Raw genomic sequence first — 15,749 nt, forward strand, 5'->3', positions numbered from 1 at the left:
GTGGTGTCAAAACCCGACCCGACTCTTGCTCCCACTAGGGTAGAGGATGCAGCGTCAGGAGACGCGGTTCCCAGGCTGTCCAGTAGGTGTCGCTGTCCCGCGGCCGCCGCGCTCCTCGAGGCCCGGGCCCGGGGGCGTGTCCTCCCTACCTTGGGACTCCGGCGCGCGCACCTCACCTGGGCTCCCGCCCCTTGCCTTCCGCGCCGCGGTCGGGTGTGGGGGGCGCGCTTTGCTGCGGTCCCGCGACCAGGGGGCGGGGTCGGACGGCGCGCTGGGAAAGGCGGGCCAGCTTGGCGCCCAGGTGCGTTCTTCCACAAGGACCGGGCGGCGGAGACGGCAGCATCCGAGCAGCCGGAGGAGGAAGCAGACGAGAAGATGCCACTGTCGCTGCCACCTCAGGGCGACCACGGGGAGTCCAGTCCGTCCAGGACCCCCAAGAAGCACGCCTCTTTCCATATCTGGCGCTCCAAGAAGAAACAGCAACCTCCGCGGTCTGACTGTGGGGTGTTCATTCCGCACCCGCCCCCGGCGTCCTTCGGCGAGGCCAGGTAAGCCCCTCGCCGAGCTCCTCCCTCCCCCCAACAGTCTCACCTCCTCCTGCCCCCTTTCTACTCCTGCTGCGCTGACCCTGGAGTCCTCTCCACCGTCAGCCCGCTCGACCCCTCTCGGAGAAGGGGAAAGGCCCAGGGTCGTTTCCCCTGACAGGAGCGTAACGGGTTCCAAGGGGGGGATGTGGTGGCCGCTGCGTGTGACCGGGTTCCTCGCGGCTTCTAGCTCAGACCAAGCTCCAGCGAGAGGAACTTGTGCCCACACATGTGTTCTTTATTTTGACTGGCAAAGACTCTACACCAGAGTCTATACTATCAACTTGCTAACGAGAGCGTGTGGGTTGTGAAGGGTTATTACCATAACGAATGATGATCGGAGCTCCACCTGGGGATTCTGTAAGACTTGATAGTGGTGCCTGAATTGTGAAGAGTCCCACTCTTGCAGTTGTTATATCTCCATTGTCCTCAGAGGATCCGAATGGAGGAAGAAGTGGGAGGAATGGTTACCCCCATTTTATGCGTGGAGAATCTGAGACCAAAGGGTGAATGGCTTGTCCCCATTGGAATCAGTGGGAGAACCAGGCAGAACCTAGTTATTCAAAGTGTAACTGCCATTGTGCTTTTAAATTCTTTGCCATGATTTTGTGATGATTTTATCCTTTATGCATAATTATTCAATTATACTATCTGAACTGATGGATTCGTTGAACAATAATCAATTGGATGTAACAGTATTTTTATGGAGTACAGGTGTGTGAAATATTTTTAATGAAGGACAGGTGGCAATATCCAGTATATCCTTCTGTATGTGTTTTTAAAACACACCTTTATGAACAATGAGAATAATACTGTGCAAGATTTGCATTGTAGGAATATTTTTCCTTTGTTTCTAAAAAAGGTCTTAATTTGCAACACATTTTCATTCATTTAGCAAATATTTTATTAACTAAGTGCTGGGATATCAAAAACAATGAGAGTGGTCTCTGTTATCAAAGACTTTTTAATGTCTTGAGGAGCCCAAAAAGTAAACAGTGGGTTAAGTGCTATGATAGTTGTTAGCATAGAGGAGGGGATCTAGGGAGGCTTCCTGGAGGAGGATGACTGAAGCGCTTTAGTCAGACAGAAAAGGGGAGGAGCAACAAGTTCCAGGCAGAGGTGCATTATGAGCATCGCCAACACTTGGAAGAATATGGTACTTTCTGAGAAGTACTTCCTGAACAGGTGGTTCAGGGCAGTCTATGTGTGAGGGCATAGGGAGAGGTGTGCTAAGAGAGAAGGTATTTTTTCTCATATTTATCATTCCCAGTAGTACTTGGTTGTAATAGGACATTTTTTTTATCCACATAAAGACTTACTGTGCTTAACTACTAATTGAAATTTCTAACAAAATATGTTACTTAATAATGATGTATCCAACATAAAAGCATTTTTCCTATTACCTCAGTAAATATTTTAAAAACTTCCATAGTGGTGGTTCTTATTTGACCTAGTCACATCATTTCGTATCTATCAAATGAGATAATGCACAGCTGTAAACAATTTATTCAAACGCAAATACGTTTTAGATTGAAACTTAAAATAGGAGTCTTTGTTTCTCTCCTTGAGCTTCATGTATTTTAGTTCAGTCTTGAAGCATTCCATTCTTTCCTTCAGAACTATGATGAACTTTGTACTAACAAATGTCCTGAGAACTAAACTTACTGGTCTGTCTTTGGGATGTTTTTCTAGTTATACCATGTTTATAAATATTTTGTTTACTTCTGAGAGATTGTACCTGTTTCTAGTAAAGAGAGCAGCTAAAGCACCCTTAGGTTTCTGGCCCATCTTTGGCCAACGTGGCTCTCTTGAGCCATCTGCCCGGTACGTTCATTTCTGTCCAGGATTTGGAGGTGGTGGACTTCAGCTGGAATGTGCAGCACTCACTGTGGCCTTTGTTTCTACATAACGATGGGACAGTCAGGTGGCCACACTTATCTGCTGGTCATACACGATTAATATTGTGGGCTTTTAGAGCAAATGAAAGTGAATTTATGTCCTGGATGCGTGACCTTGCGCAAGTTACTTCACCTTTCTGAGTCTCAGTTTCTTCATATGGAAAATGGAGAAAAGAGTAATACTAACTTTGTAAGGCTGTCATGAATACCACATGATAATTCATGTGATTAAATGTAAAACTCTTATCACACTTCTGGACACAAAGTAGAAACTCAGTAAATGTAAAGCCATCATCACCATCACCACCACCACCATCACCACCATCATCATTATTATAAATGCAAAGGTCTAATGGGAGAAATGGAAAAAACAGGGTTGGGGAGGGGGAAAATGCTTCTCTTCCTAAAAGAGCTTTTACCACTCCAACGATGGTTCAAAGTTTATTGATGTTAGATTTCTGTATTCTGCAAATATTTGTGACTTTCAGTGTAGATGTTCTAAAATTCAGTGACCATTGCTTGCTTTCTTTACATAAAATAATTTGAACATGGCTGACTCTCTTCCTGAAATTCACCCTTAGAGGTTTTTTTCAGCTTGGTTTTGGTAAACATGTTAATATGTAATTTTCCATAGAAATAGAGCCTCGCCCTTCTGGGTCAGCCTCATCTCCTGTCTCGTCCATTCTGCTCTTGCCATCAGAGGGACCACGTTGGTGTGTGGAGAGGGCATGGCGAGCTATGGCCAGACTTTCCTTAGCAGCCATTAGTGGCACCGTCATTTATTAGGTTTTGAATTACACTTCATTTTTTAAAAATTTTTTATTTATTTATTTTTGGCTGCGTTGGGTCTTTGTTGCTGCGTGCGGGCTTTCTCTAGTTGTGGTGAGCGGGGGCTACTCTTCGTTGCAGTGCGCGGGCTCCTCATTGCGGTGGCGTCTCTTGTTGCGGAGCACGGGCTCTAGGGGCACGGGCTCTGTAGTTGTGGCTTGTGGGCTCAGCGCGGGCTCAGTAGTTGTGGCGCACGGGCTTAGTTGCTCCGTGGCATGTGGGATCTTCCCGGACCAGGGGTCGAACCCGTGTCCCCTGCATTGGCAGGCGGATTCTTAACCACTGCACCAGCAGGGAAGCCCTTGAATTATACTTCATGTTGTAAACAATTTATTCAGAGTGTGGATTCTCTATCTGGGTTTAAATCCCTGTTCTACTTACTGTGACACTGAGCTGTGTCATCCTGGGCAAGTTATTATCCTTTCTGTGCTTCAGTTTTCTCATCCATAAAAGGGACATAATAAGCATTGTTATAAAAATAAGTAAGTTAATGCATGTCAGGTGCTCAGAAAAGTGACTGGCACATTATGAGTGCTCAATAAATGGGAGCTGTTTCTCCTTTTTCTTACTACTATCTTGCCTATACTTTCTTTTTTTTTAATAAATTTAGTTTATTTTATTTATCTTTGGCTGTGTTGAGTCTTTATTGCCGCGCACGGGCTTTCTCTAGTTGCAGTAAGCGGGGGCTACTCTTCGTTGCAGTGTGTGGGCTTCTCATTGCGGTGGCTTCTCTTGTTGTGGAGCACAGGCTCTAGGCACGCAAGCTTCAGTAGTTGTGGCACGCAGGCCCAGTAGTTGTGGCTCGTGGGCTCTAGAGCGCAGGCTCAGTAGTTGTGGCACATGAGCATAGTTGCTCGGTGGCATGTGGGATCTTCCTGGACCAGGGCTCGAACCTGTGTCCCCTGCATTGGCAGGCGGATTCTTAACCACTGTGACACCAGGGAAGCCCTATACTTTCTTTTGAGTAGTAATTTCATTGTTTATTTTCTGCTAGAAAATAGTTGTTCCTTTTTATTCTCCCTAATCAAGACATCCAGTGTTATTTTGACTAGAAATGGGCTCTTCGCTAAGGTCAGTACAGTGAATTAAAAATGATCACCCACGAACTGAACTGAACTCGAAACCTAGAAGCAAGCATTAATGCTCTCTGCAGGGAAGCCAAACTCAGGTGATGGCTGGGCTCCATAATCCTCTGAAAATCAGCAGACCTGGTTTCATTTGGAGGACAAAATGCAGCCAGAGCCAGAGAGCAGAGCATCCTCATTACAGGGTACATAGGTTCAAGTTTTGGGACTGTCAACAGTCCCTTAGTTTTTCTGTCCTGGCATGGACCTTTTCCTTCTATAAAGGGAAAACAACTTACTCCCTGTTTATATCACTAGAGTGTTGTGAGGATAAACTGCTGTTTTATTCCATGAGAAAAAGAACAATAAAATGTTATTTGAAAGCGTTCTGGAACTGTAGAGTGTTAGTCTTCGTGACTTAATTGACTCTAGTTTTCAGTCTTTTGTGGCTGGTTTAGTGTTTAGAACTCTAAACAGGTTTAATTATTTTCTAATATAAAGGACATAGCTAGATAAGCCTAAGTTTGTTTTACCTAATATTGCATCTAAACTGGTTAATACATACTGGGTTATTTCCCTTATTTAGCTTATGCCAAAGGCAAGAGTTTGACATTTTAAGTTTATGTGGTTTCACCACTGATAAAGCAGGAGTTTAAATTTTAGCCCTGTCACTTACTAGCGGTGAGGTCCTGGGGAAGTTTCTTTACTGCTCTAACTTCAGTTTCATGATCTGCGACCTACCTCTTAGCATTGTTTTGGAGACTTCTAAATATGTATTTACAATGACTAGCACAGTGCCTGGAAGATAACAGAGGCTCAATAAATAGCTCTGAGAGCACGCTGCAGTGGAAAAAGGCATAGACTGTGGTGTTGGACAGACTCAGTTTCAAATTTGTCTCTGCTATTTGGATAAGTTTTGCTAAGCCTCAGCTTTCTCTGTAAAATGGAGACAATAGCACTTCTCTTCTGGGGCTCTCTGATGGTTAAATACTATCTATGTAAAACACCTGGCCCAGGGCCCAACCTGAAGCAGGTGCTGGACAGATGAAAGGTGATGGGAGTGGGAGTGATTGTGGCAGTGATGTTGTAATTGTCGTTGTCTGCATAGTAATGGTGGTAGCATTCATAAATCCCTTTGTACTTTGTAAGTGGAGTCAAACAACTCCAAGTCCAGGAGAGGTTGTAACCAGGTCTGTCAAGACTTGAAGTACCTTTGGGTAACTGGAAGTACCTTTGTAGTTGTAAAAGTGCAGGCCTTTGTGCATTCAATGACTTAAAAGTCTTAATACATCTGATTTAAGAAGCCAAAGATAAACTTTATACTTGAAGTTAGAGGCATTTCTCCTGAAGTGATTTTTTGGTTTTGTTTTGTTTTGTTAGATTTTTTTAAAATGTGGACCTTTTTTTTAAAGTCTTTATTGAATTTGTTACAATATTGCTTTCTGTTTTTATGTTTTGGTTTTTTGGCCACAAGGCATATGGGATTTTAGTTCCCCAACCAGGGGTCGAACCCACACCCCCCGCATTGGAAGGCACAGTTTTAAACCACTGGACCGCCAGGGAAATCCCTCTCCTGAAGTGATTTTGGAGTCTAAGTTTAGTATAGGATAATTCTTTGCCACTTAGCTCTGTCATTATATTACTTTATCCACTCTATTTCTACACTTTTAGTCATAATCGTCTTAGTCCGTAACCAAGTGATGTGAACACTTTTGGAGACCTTTAGTACTTCTGGGCTTAGGTTTATTTCTTTTTTCTTCTGTAGCTTTCAATTATAAATTTTATTTATAAGGATGAGACAGCGAATCACTGCTTTACTATTCATGCATGATTAGAGCCATGTAGCAAAGATATTCAATATTGAAATTTATTTTCTAACTGCTAATATTCATTCAAAATGCCCATCTTACTATGAACATTAAAAACGCTTATCTGTCTTAACTTTTAGTTCACCTAAGGCGTTGGTTGTGTTTTAGGAATGTCCATGCAGAAAGAAGTGATTTAGTTATTAAAAAAACTGTGTCTGGTGAGATTATTTGAATCTTGAACTGTATGCATTTCTGTTTACCTTGAAAAATTTATCAAATGATTGTTTAATCTCCCTTTCATGTTTTAGCTACTGTATAGAAGATCTAGAGAGCCTGTTCATGAAAAGCAATGCAATCTTACCTACAGAATCATTTTTCTAGGATTAATGATACATTAGTCTATGGCAGCAAATTCCTTTCTGTATCTTATTGAAATGATTCTCAATCCGAATTTAAAGAGAAGTTTCTTATGTCCAACAAACACTTACTGAGCACTTATTCTGTATCAGGCACTGGAGAAAAGAACAATGAAATTAGAGCTGACCTCTGCTCCTAAGATACTTGTAATTTAGTGGAGGAGGGGCATATGGGTGAATAAAGTAGCATATCATGCCTTAAGTGCAGAAATAGAAGATTTAACCAAATGCACTGAGGTCAGAATAAGGATTACCTTGAAGGAGGAGAAAATTTCTTCTCTCCTGAAGAAGTTTTACTCATACTGAATAATTAATGAGAATTTTTATTCTCTCATACAGAGATCGTCAAAGGCTCTAAATCTTCTTCAGATTATGCTCATCTTAAACTATATCCAATACTGGACAAAAAGAAAAATCGTGGAAACTTTTATTTTCTCAGTGGCATTTAAAACAAAGAGAATCATGTATTCAGGATTATGCATAAATAATTTTCTATTTAAAATATCTAGAGCCTTAGATTATCTCAGCTATTCTATCGCATTTTGGCACCTAGGAATAAAGATTGGCCTTCAATTGTGACATATTGATTTGAAAACCTTCGCTGAAATTATAGGTAAACATGATATTAATACTCTAAGATTACAGGCTAAAAATGAGTGGTTCTTGACATTTTTTAGATAGATTTACAGATCCAGAGAGGATTGTTATATAGGGTACACAGCTAACTTGGTGTCTACTCAATCTCCGTCAGAATGATTCTGGAGTCTCCATCAGGAAGAGTCCAGCATTGCCGGTGTTCTTCCTTAAGAGCAACCTATCTTTATTGTCATACCAAATTTCCTGGCATATCCAACAGGTGTCTTTTCATATATGCACTTTAGAAAAATGAATTCTGGACTTTTACCCAAGAGAGGATTGAAATGTGAATTCAATATCTTGTCCCAAAGTGAGTTTTCAAGATAAGGTATGTATAAATATCTGACACCTGTGGGGATTTTGGCAAGAAAGGCCAGCCAATTGTTTATGAGTCTCATTAGCTCACTTATCGCTCCCTTAAAACACAGCTGCGTTGGGCCAATGCAAATGCCTCATCAAAATACCTCTGTGCGTTCAGGTTTATGAGACGCCTTCACGCTAGAGAATGAGCACTTGCTTAGTGCTGTCTTTACAGCACTGTGTGTCTCCTGGATTGGCCTATTCAATGGGAGTGAAGCAATGATAGAGAAACTTCATAACAAGGGATCATTTTGACAAAGTACCAGGAGACCCCCGAGACACACAGGTGAGGCAGAGAATCCTGAGTCCGTTTGTGGTGTCCCAGTTTCTCTCATCTACAAGTTATAGATAAGACGAGGACAGGTAGAACCTGTAGCTAACGCGGAAGAATGAAACACAGAATTAACGAGTGCCTTTTGTTTTTTACCTTCCCCTGTATGGAAGTTAAATGAGTGAAAATAAGTTACTGTTAAGCTTGGCAAGATATTGGTTTGTAGTTTGGTTCTCTAGTTGGATAGTTTTTCATCTTGAAGTTGGGGTCAAGAGGCAAAATAACATGTGCTATGAATAAGACAAGAAAATACAGGAGGCAGTTGATTTATAATAGCTTTAGACCATGTCTGTGAAAACATTGTTTTCCATCAAGATTTCGTTGAAAGATGCAGCTTATTTAACATACACTGTGTCTGTCAGACACTGTTCTAAGTACTTTACAACTATTAACTCACTACAGTTAATTCATAACATCCCTGAGAGGTAGGTAATATTATCAATATTATTCCTATTTTGAGGAAGAATGAGGTACAGAGAGGCATATGGTAACTTGACTGTCAGGGAGTTCTTTATGGTTGGGGCTAGGGTTCTCCAGCTGGTGGTCTTGAGTCCTGCAGTTAATCACTGCAAATTGGAAGCACTGTGGTTAACGCTACCTTCTTTGTATTCCCACAGTGAGTGTATTTAGGCTGTAGATTTCACATGCAGGGATTATAATATACATAGGAAAACAAATTAATGTTTGGTACTAAACAATTTCTATATTAATTAGTGAAGAGAAAAACTATTTAAATACATTAAAGTACCATGTGTTAAATTCTTGGAAGAAAAAACAATTTTAAAGCAGAAATTCTAAAGTGTATGTTATATCCAAAAGCATCCGTGTCTAGATCCTTAGTCTGGGGCTTCTGCCCAAGCTTCGTCAGGAAACAGCATGACCTGGAAGGGGACCTGGTTGGTACACCCTTCTTCTTCCCTCACAGTCTCGGCCCAGGCAGTAGAGTGCAAAGTCAGATATAAGTGGCTAGCTAGGTGGCCCTCAGAATTTATAGTTGCTGCTCAGGCTAAGTGGGGTGTCAGAATTTCTCAAGGAGTAGCTCTCACTTAGGTCTCTAGAGGTCCTGCTGCTTGAATCCTTTGGTTTTACTTGCTGATTTATCATTGAGGGCTCCCTGTTAACGAATACAAGTTTCACCTTATGTTGACCTTACACTTCAAGGATTATAAACTACTGCTGGTATTTTATCCCTCATGAAGCTCGTAATGGCTCTGTGCTACTAGTAAGCCCAGACCCTCATTTTGTAGATGAGGGAACTGAAGTTCAAAGAATGCAATGCAAATGGGGAAGTGCAACTAAAAGCAGGTTTTCTGCTTTCTGCTCAGCTGTTCTTTTGGATTCTCTTGGGTTATAGACTGTACCGCTCCATTCCTGGCCTCTACCCAACTCTGGCAGGAGCCCAACTGACTCATCTAACTTCCTGATGACTATTCTCTGGGAAATCTTTGCCTAGATTCATAAACCAACAACTATGAGACTGTCTGATCCCCAGATTGAGTTATTAGTTATTCAGCTGGAATATACACTGTAGTCTGCTTACTGACATACTGAATACCTTCAGAGTTCCTGCTGTAATTAGTACTTCACCTACTACCTAAAAAACAAAAAAGAAACAAACCCAAAACCCAAACAAACAAAACACGCACACACACAAAATATCTTAATTCATGTTTTCAAAAAATGTTTAAAGTTTGCACAACCCATATTTTATAATAATAAGATGGTCTTTAAAATTATAGAGTAGGGACTTCCTGGTGGCGCAGTGGTTAGGAATCCGCCTGCCAGGGCTTCCCTGGTGGCGCAGTGGTTGGGAGTCTGCCTGCCAATGCAGGGAACATGGGTTTGTGCCCTGGTCCGGCAGGATCCCACATGCCGCGGAGCGGCTTGGCCTGTGAGCCATGGCCACTGAGCCTGCGCGTCCGGAGCCTGTGCTCTGCAACGGGAGAGGCCACAACAGTGAGAGGCCCGCATACCGCAAAAAAGAAAAAAAAAAAAAAAAGAATCCGCCTGCCAATGCAGGGGACATGGGTTCGAGCCCTGGTCCAGGAAGATCCCACATGCCACTGAGCAACTAAGCTCGTGTTCCACAACTACTGAGCCTGCACTGTAGAGCCCACGAGCCACAACTACTGAGCCTGTATGCCACAACTACTGAAGCCCATGTGCCTAGAGCCTGTGCTCTGCAACAAGAGAAGCCACCGCGATGAGAAGCCCACGCACCGCAACGAAGAGTAGCCTCTGCTCTCCACAACTAGAGAAGGCCCGCATGTAGCAACGAAGACCCAACGCAGCCATAAAAAAAAAATAAATGAAATGAAAAAAAGTATAGAGTATATGAATGTGTCCCCCTAAAATTCATAACTGAAGCGCTAAACTCCAGTACCTCAGAATGTGATTGTATTTGGAGAGAGGGACTTTAAAGAGAAAAAGTTAAATAATGAGGCCATTAGGGTGGGCCCCAAACAAATCTAACTGTTGTCATAATAAGAAGAGGAGATTAGGATACACAGAGAGACACCGGGGCATGTACGCACAGAGGAGCAACCATGTGAAGAGGCAGCAAGAGAGCAGCCGTCTGTAAGCCAAGGAGAGAGGCCTCAGGAAAATCAGCCCTGCCGACACTTAGGGCTGGGATTTCTAGCCTCCAGAACTGTGAGAAAATAAATTTCTGTTGTCTTATCCAAAAAATAAATAAAATAAAATTATAGAGTCTATCCATATTGTACCCATTCAAGAATTCCTTTTATGGGGCCTGACATAATAATGGTGCTGAGATGGGGAATATATTTTATTTATGATCTGTCATTTAAATGTTTTCGTAATACTGATGAATTTCATAAATACTCTATGAAAGCACAGTTTGATTGTTTTTGCCTCTGCTATTAGAAAAAGTTGACAGTAGAACCAAACTGTTGACATTGATGTTGACATACAGTGTAAGTGTCTCCCTTATCATGAGCGCCACGTGCAAACCTAAGAACTGGCCCTTTTCAAGCCTGTGCAGGGGAGGCTGCCCCAGGCCTTGCCAGCCATTCTTGGCTCTACTTGCAAAGGTTGGCTTGCTTGCCCACTGTTCCCCTCCTGAGAACTAAGTGGTTGCTATTATCTGCAAGGAATATTATCTTGCTGTTATTATATGCAAAACAAAATGTAGTTGCTCCAAGGTGGGGTTACAAAACTATTCTCTTTTACTATTGACTCCCCAAAACAATTTTGTCTGGAATAGACTCAGTTATCGTTCAGGAATCCTTCATTGGAGGCTACTTTGGATGGAAACAAGAACATTTGTATTCCCCATATGTGTCAGTAAACATGTTTAAACAAGTTAGTCTAAAACTAGAAATTGGATAATTTTTTTCAAGATAAAAAAGCAAAGTATGACAAGTATGACTGAATATCCAGCATTGGCTCGGTTTTGACTTTTACCACTTTGCATATTGTGATTGTCCTAATCTCACCCTGTAAGAAGTTTCAAGTACTTTGACCTAGAAGTCATAGTAGCTAGTGCATTACCGGTGCTTAATTGTATCCTTCCTTGTTATTTCACTTTTATTTAAAGCTCTTTTTTATGCCCATAAGGGAACAATCAGTCCTAGATCTAGGTGATAACTTGATGCATTGAGGCTGTGTTTGCTTCATCACGTGGTTTCCCACAGAGAAGCGTCTCAGGAGTTTATGCATCGACTTCCTTGCTCACTACAGGACTCCTGGTTGCTTTCTGTGTGTGTAATCATACTCTGGTTACAATTCCACAAATTTACAAAGCCAGCAGATGTTAAACAAAGGGGAGCACCAATTTTTGTCTTCATGCCACCCAGGAACTGATCAACAAAGAGCAAAAGACAGCCAGTTGGGTTTGGGCCGTTTTCTGAGGAAAATGGGTGCGGAGGTGGGGAATGGAGGAGGGGAATTCTTCTCAGCCCAATAATTCCCAACCTCTCCTATAAGTTAAGTAAACATAAGAAACTTAAGAATACATAGGTGGGGACTTACCTGGTGGCGCAGTGGTTGGGAGTCCGCCTACCAATGCAGGGGACATGGGTTCGACCCCTGGTCCGGGAGGATCCCGCATGCCACGAAGCAACTGAGGCCATACGCACGGCTACTAAGCCTGCGCTCTAGAGCCCACGAGCCAAAAAGAAAAAAAAAAGAATACATAGGTGAAAGGGCACGAGTTGTTGATTACCTATTATGTGACAGTTGCCTTAATATTCAGTGTATCTCATCTAATCTTCATAATAGCTCTGCTAAGTAGGTGATTTTACCCCCATTTTTACAGTTGAGAACACAGAACCTGAAAGAGGGGAAGTAGCTTACGCAGGCTGATTTAGCTGGTAAATGACAGAACAGTATTTGAACCCAGGTCTTTCAGACTCCAGAGCTCGTAATATTTTCACCACACCATGAGAAAACTAAAGCTGATTGGATGAGCAGTTGGTAGAATGTGTGAATGAGTGTGTGTGTGTGTGTGTGTGTGTGTGTGTGTGTGTGGTAGTTAAAGAACAGAAGCATCAAACAGAAATGTAGTTATCCATTTACTCTCAGAGCAATCACCCTTTCAAAGACCAGGAAAGATGCATTTCTCCTTTTTAATTATCTGCACACTACCACATCCTATTTAGAAAAGGGGAATACCCAAGAATGAAGAATTCATGTGTGCTGGGAAGTCCATGAGGCATTCTTGTTTTCCTGGGAACATTTGACTTGAGATAATACTGCCGAGAATCAGTGACTCAGTCCCTGAAGTGTTAGCTAAACTTGTTGCACCTGATTTCCAATCTACTCTCAAAGCCACCAAGCCTTTACCTGTTGCTGAGATGATTCACAGAGTATGCAAAGGAATCTAAGGTGAAAAATGTTGAGGATTTTTCACTCTGCGCAAAGATTAATCATAGCCCTAGAAGAGGAAAGAAAATGCTGGTGACCAAGACTCGGAATTTATAGTAAATACTGTTGGCTTGAAAGACGTAGATCTAGAGAGTTTGATGTAAAAGGATTATGAAAACCCTTTAAATAATCTTTCTCTTTATAGGAGCTAGCAAGTTTGTCTTTAGTGCTCATTTCTCTGAAAATTGAATTTTATTTTGACTTTTATGTGTTTGAGTTATTCTTAAAATTACATTTAAGAATGTTCATTAATTTCTATGAGTATTATTATACGCACAAAACTAACTTACAGTAGTTCATAGAAGAGAGTGAATTTCTTTTTCCATTATACTAGGCTAAAACTTCTGCTCTGGTACTTAGATTTATTGTAGTTATTTTAAAGCATAAATTACTATAGTCATTAGTACTGCCTAATTCCCAGAGTACAACTGGAAATTTGCTACTTTATCTTGAACCACACTCTCTGCTCAGTTCTGCTTATTATAGACTTTCTCCAATTTTAAAAACAGTTATCCAGTGATAATGGTAATTGAAGCATCAGGTTTGCTTCTTTCGTGTGACTCAAGCAACTGAGCAGATGTTATCTCTATCAAAAGCGGTCTTAATGTATGGTCTTTGGTGTCTGTGTCTGTCACACTCAGGAAGGTAAGTAAATGTGAGAGTGAAAGTGCACCGATGGGGCTTCCCTGGTGGCACAGTGGTTGAGAGTCCACCTGCCGATGCAGGGGACACGGGTTCGTGCCCCGGTCCAGGAAGATCCCACATGCCGCGGAGCGGCTGGGCCCGTGAGCCGTGGCCGCTGAGCCTGCGTGTCCGGAGCCTGTGCTCCGCAACGCGAGAGGCCACAACAATGAGAGGCCCGTGTGCTGCAAAAAAAAAAAAAGAAAGTGCACCAATGTAATTCACTTATTTAACATATGTGGACATCTGCTGTGTGTGAGGCCCTGGGGTATGGGCTGGCAAACCAGTTCAAGCTCTATTGTTGGGAAACTGAGTCTCATTCTCCTGTCTCTGAAGACTGTGCAATACTCACCATTAAAATGAAAAGTTGCCCATTTGCCATTATAATAAGGTAGAAGAGTGAATGTTCAAACATGCACAAGACAGAGGCTGAGAGATGCAGGAACTTAAGACTCACGGGGGATGAAGGATTTATGATGTTTGAGAGGTCTCAACATTGATACTGCTAAAGGAATTCCAAAGACCACTCGATAATGTTCTATCCATCTATTCTATGGACATATATATGTGTAAAGTACTTATGCTGGCCTGTATGTGTGTGTATATATACACACACTCAGTGTGTATCTTTATATGCACACACCTGTATGTATTTATATGTACTCACCTATGCATGCATATGTGTATACACACATGTACTCATATCTGTGCCCAGTACTAGATTACTTACTTGGTAAATTAAGCATGTGCTTACAATATTAGCAAAGCAGGGAGGGATGAGAAAGAGAAAAAACTTCAGAATATTCCTAGAAGTTTTATGTTATTTCAGAATATCAACATTTTGTTTTAGAGTTTAGAATTGTTTTTATTTTGAGTGGCATATTGGTTGAGAGAGGCATAATCTTTTTACTGGTTCAAGTGATCATTATACAGATTTCTCTATATTCCTTGTTTAAAGAGCTGCCGGTTGGGGTTGGCGGGGGTGGAGGAAAATATGATGTGAACTATGGAAAGTAAGAGAGAAATGTGCCCAGTTTATTCTCATGTTCTTCACATGAGTTGTATTCCAGATCCCAAAAGTATCATTTTATCTTCCCTGAAAAGGCTTGATTGGTTGATACCACTTTTCAAATGACCTGTCCGGTTCTATGGAAGTGGTCAGAGTAGTGAACCTTCGAAGGGACTGTTCTTTTATGATTGAGACTCTTGTTTTTTTTTGTTGATGTAGACTACATTTGCTTCAGCTATTTTGGTAGCTTTAATAACTAGTTATGAAAACACTTTCTGTTCTTTTTCTGTGCGTATTTTCATATAATTTAGCACTAAAGATGAAATTACAAAGGCAGCATTAGATGCCTTTTGTGTCCTGTTTTATTTTCACTTAGTGTTATATCATAAGTATATTCTCATGTCGTTAAAATATGTAAAATAATTTTCTTACTCATTCCTCTATCTCTGGACACTTAGGTTCTTTCTGATTTTTCATTATTAGTAGTAATGCTGCAGTGAACATCTCTGTGTGAAACCTCAGTCTCTGGATATTCTCTGTTTGCCCTTCCAGATCCGCTCTCCACCTTCCTCTGTGCTCCTGAGAGCTGATTGACAGACTGTGTGGACCAAGCTCTCCTGCCCTCTGGTTTCTAGCTGGGTTCAGCCAATGGGAGGCTTTGGAGGAGAGGGCAGGAGCAGGAGGTGGCACTGGAGTGTGGTAGTGGTTTTGTTACTCTGCTGAAAGCTACAGCCTCTTCTACAGCTCAGATCTTGCCAGTTCCAGTACTCACACCCTCCCCTTGCCTATCTGTCTAGAGGTAGCAATGATTTCCTGCTGTTAGGAGCCCTGGGCTGCTCCACTGCCCTTTATTGATTTTCCTTCTCCTTCCCACATCTTGTAAATAGTTCTTTAAACACTTTTCAGTCATCTCTTCTGTGTGTGCCATCTGTTCCCTGCTGGGATCCTGTCTGACATTATCTGAATCTGAGTGGTATGTTCTTTTTATTATATTTTAAGTTAGGGTCTTTGCACTGCAGAAAGGTAAAAGACCATTCAGAATAGGGTAGGAAAGTTCAATGAAGTCAGGACCAAGCTGGTGCTAGATTGAATTAAATTACTCTCATAGAGATATAAGCAAATTGCTTTTGGAACAGAGAGAAGGGGGCAATAAAGTCTTCCGTGCCCTGTGTTGAAAATGCCTGTACTTAAAAGATAAGGAGGATATCTTAGCTGCCAAATGTTTCCAGTTCTCATGTTGCATTTGG

The 15,749-nt window shown here is 41.8% G+C and overlaps 1 protein-coding gene across 1 annotated transcript in view; it reads left to right on the plus strand.

Annotated features, from left to right (window-relative positions):
- Positions 1-375: 375 nt before the first annotated feature.
- Positions 376-15,749, plus strand: part of CRYBG1 (crystallin beta-gamma domain containing 1) — a gene marked incomplete at its 5' end in the record, with an annotated part of 209,365 nt that continues 193,991 nt past the window's right edge. The window contains one exon of the mRNA XM_082668869.1: positions 376-548. Coding sequence (XP_082524995.1) covers positions 376-548 — 173 coding nt within the window. The remainder of the gene's footprint in view (positions 549-15,749) is intronic.

The sequence above is a fragment of the Grampus griseus genome (genome assembly GCF_964374135.1).
Source record: "Grampus griseus genome assembly, chromosome: 13".
Lineage (NCBI taxonomy): Eukaryota > Metazoa > Chordata > Mammalia > Artiodactyla > Delphinidae > Grampus > Grampus griseus.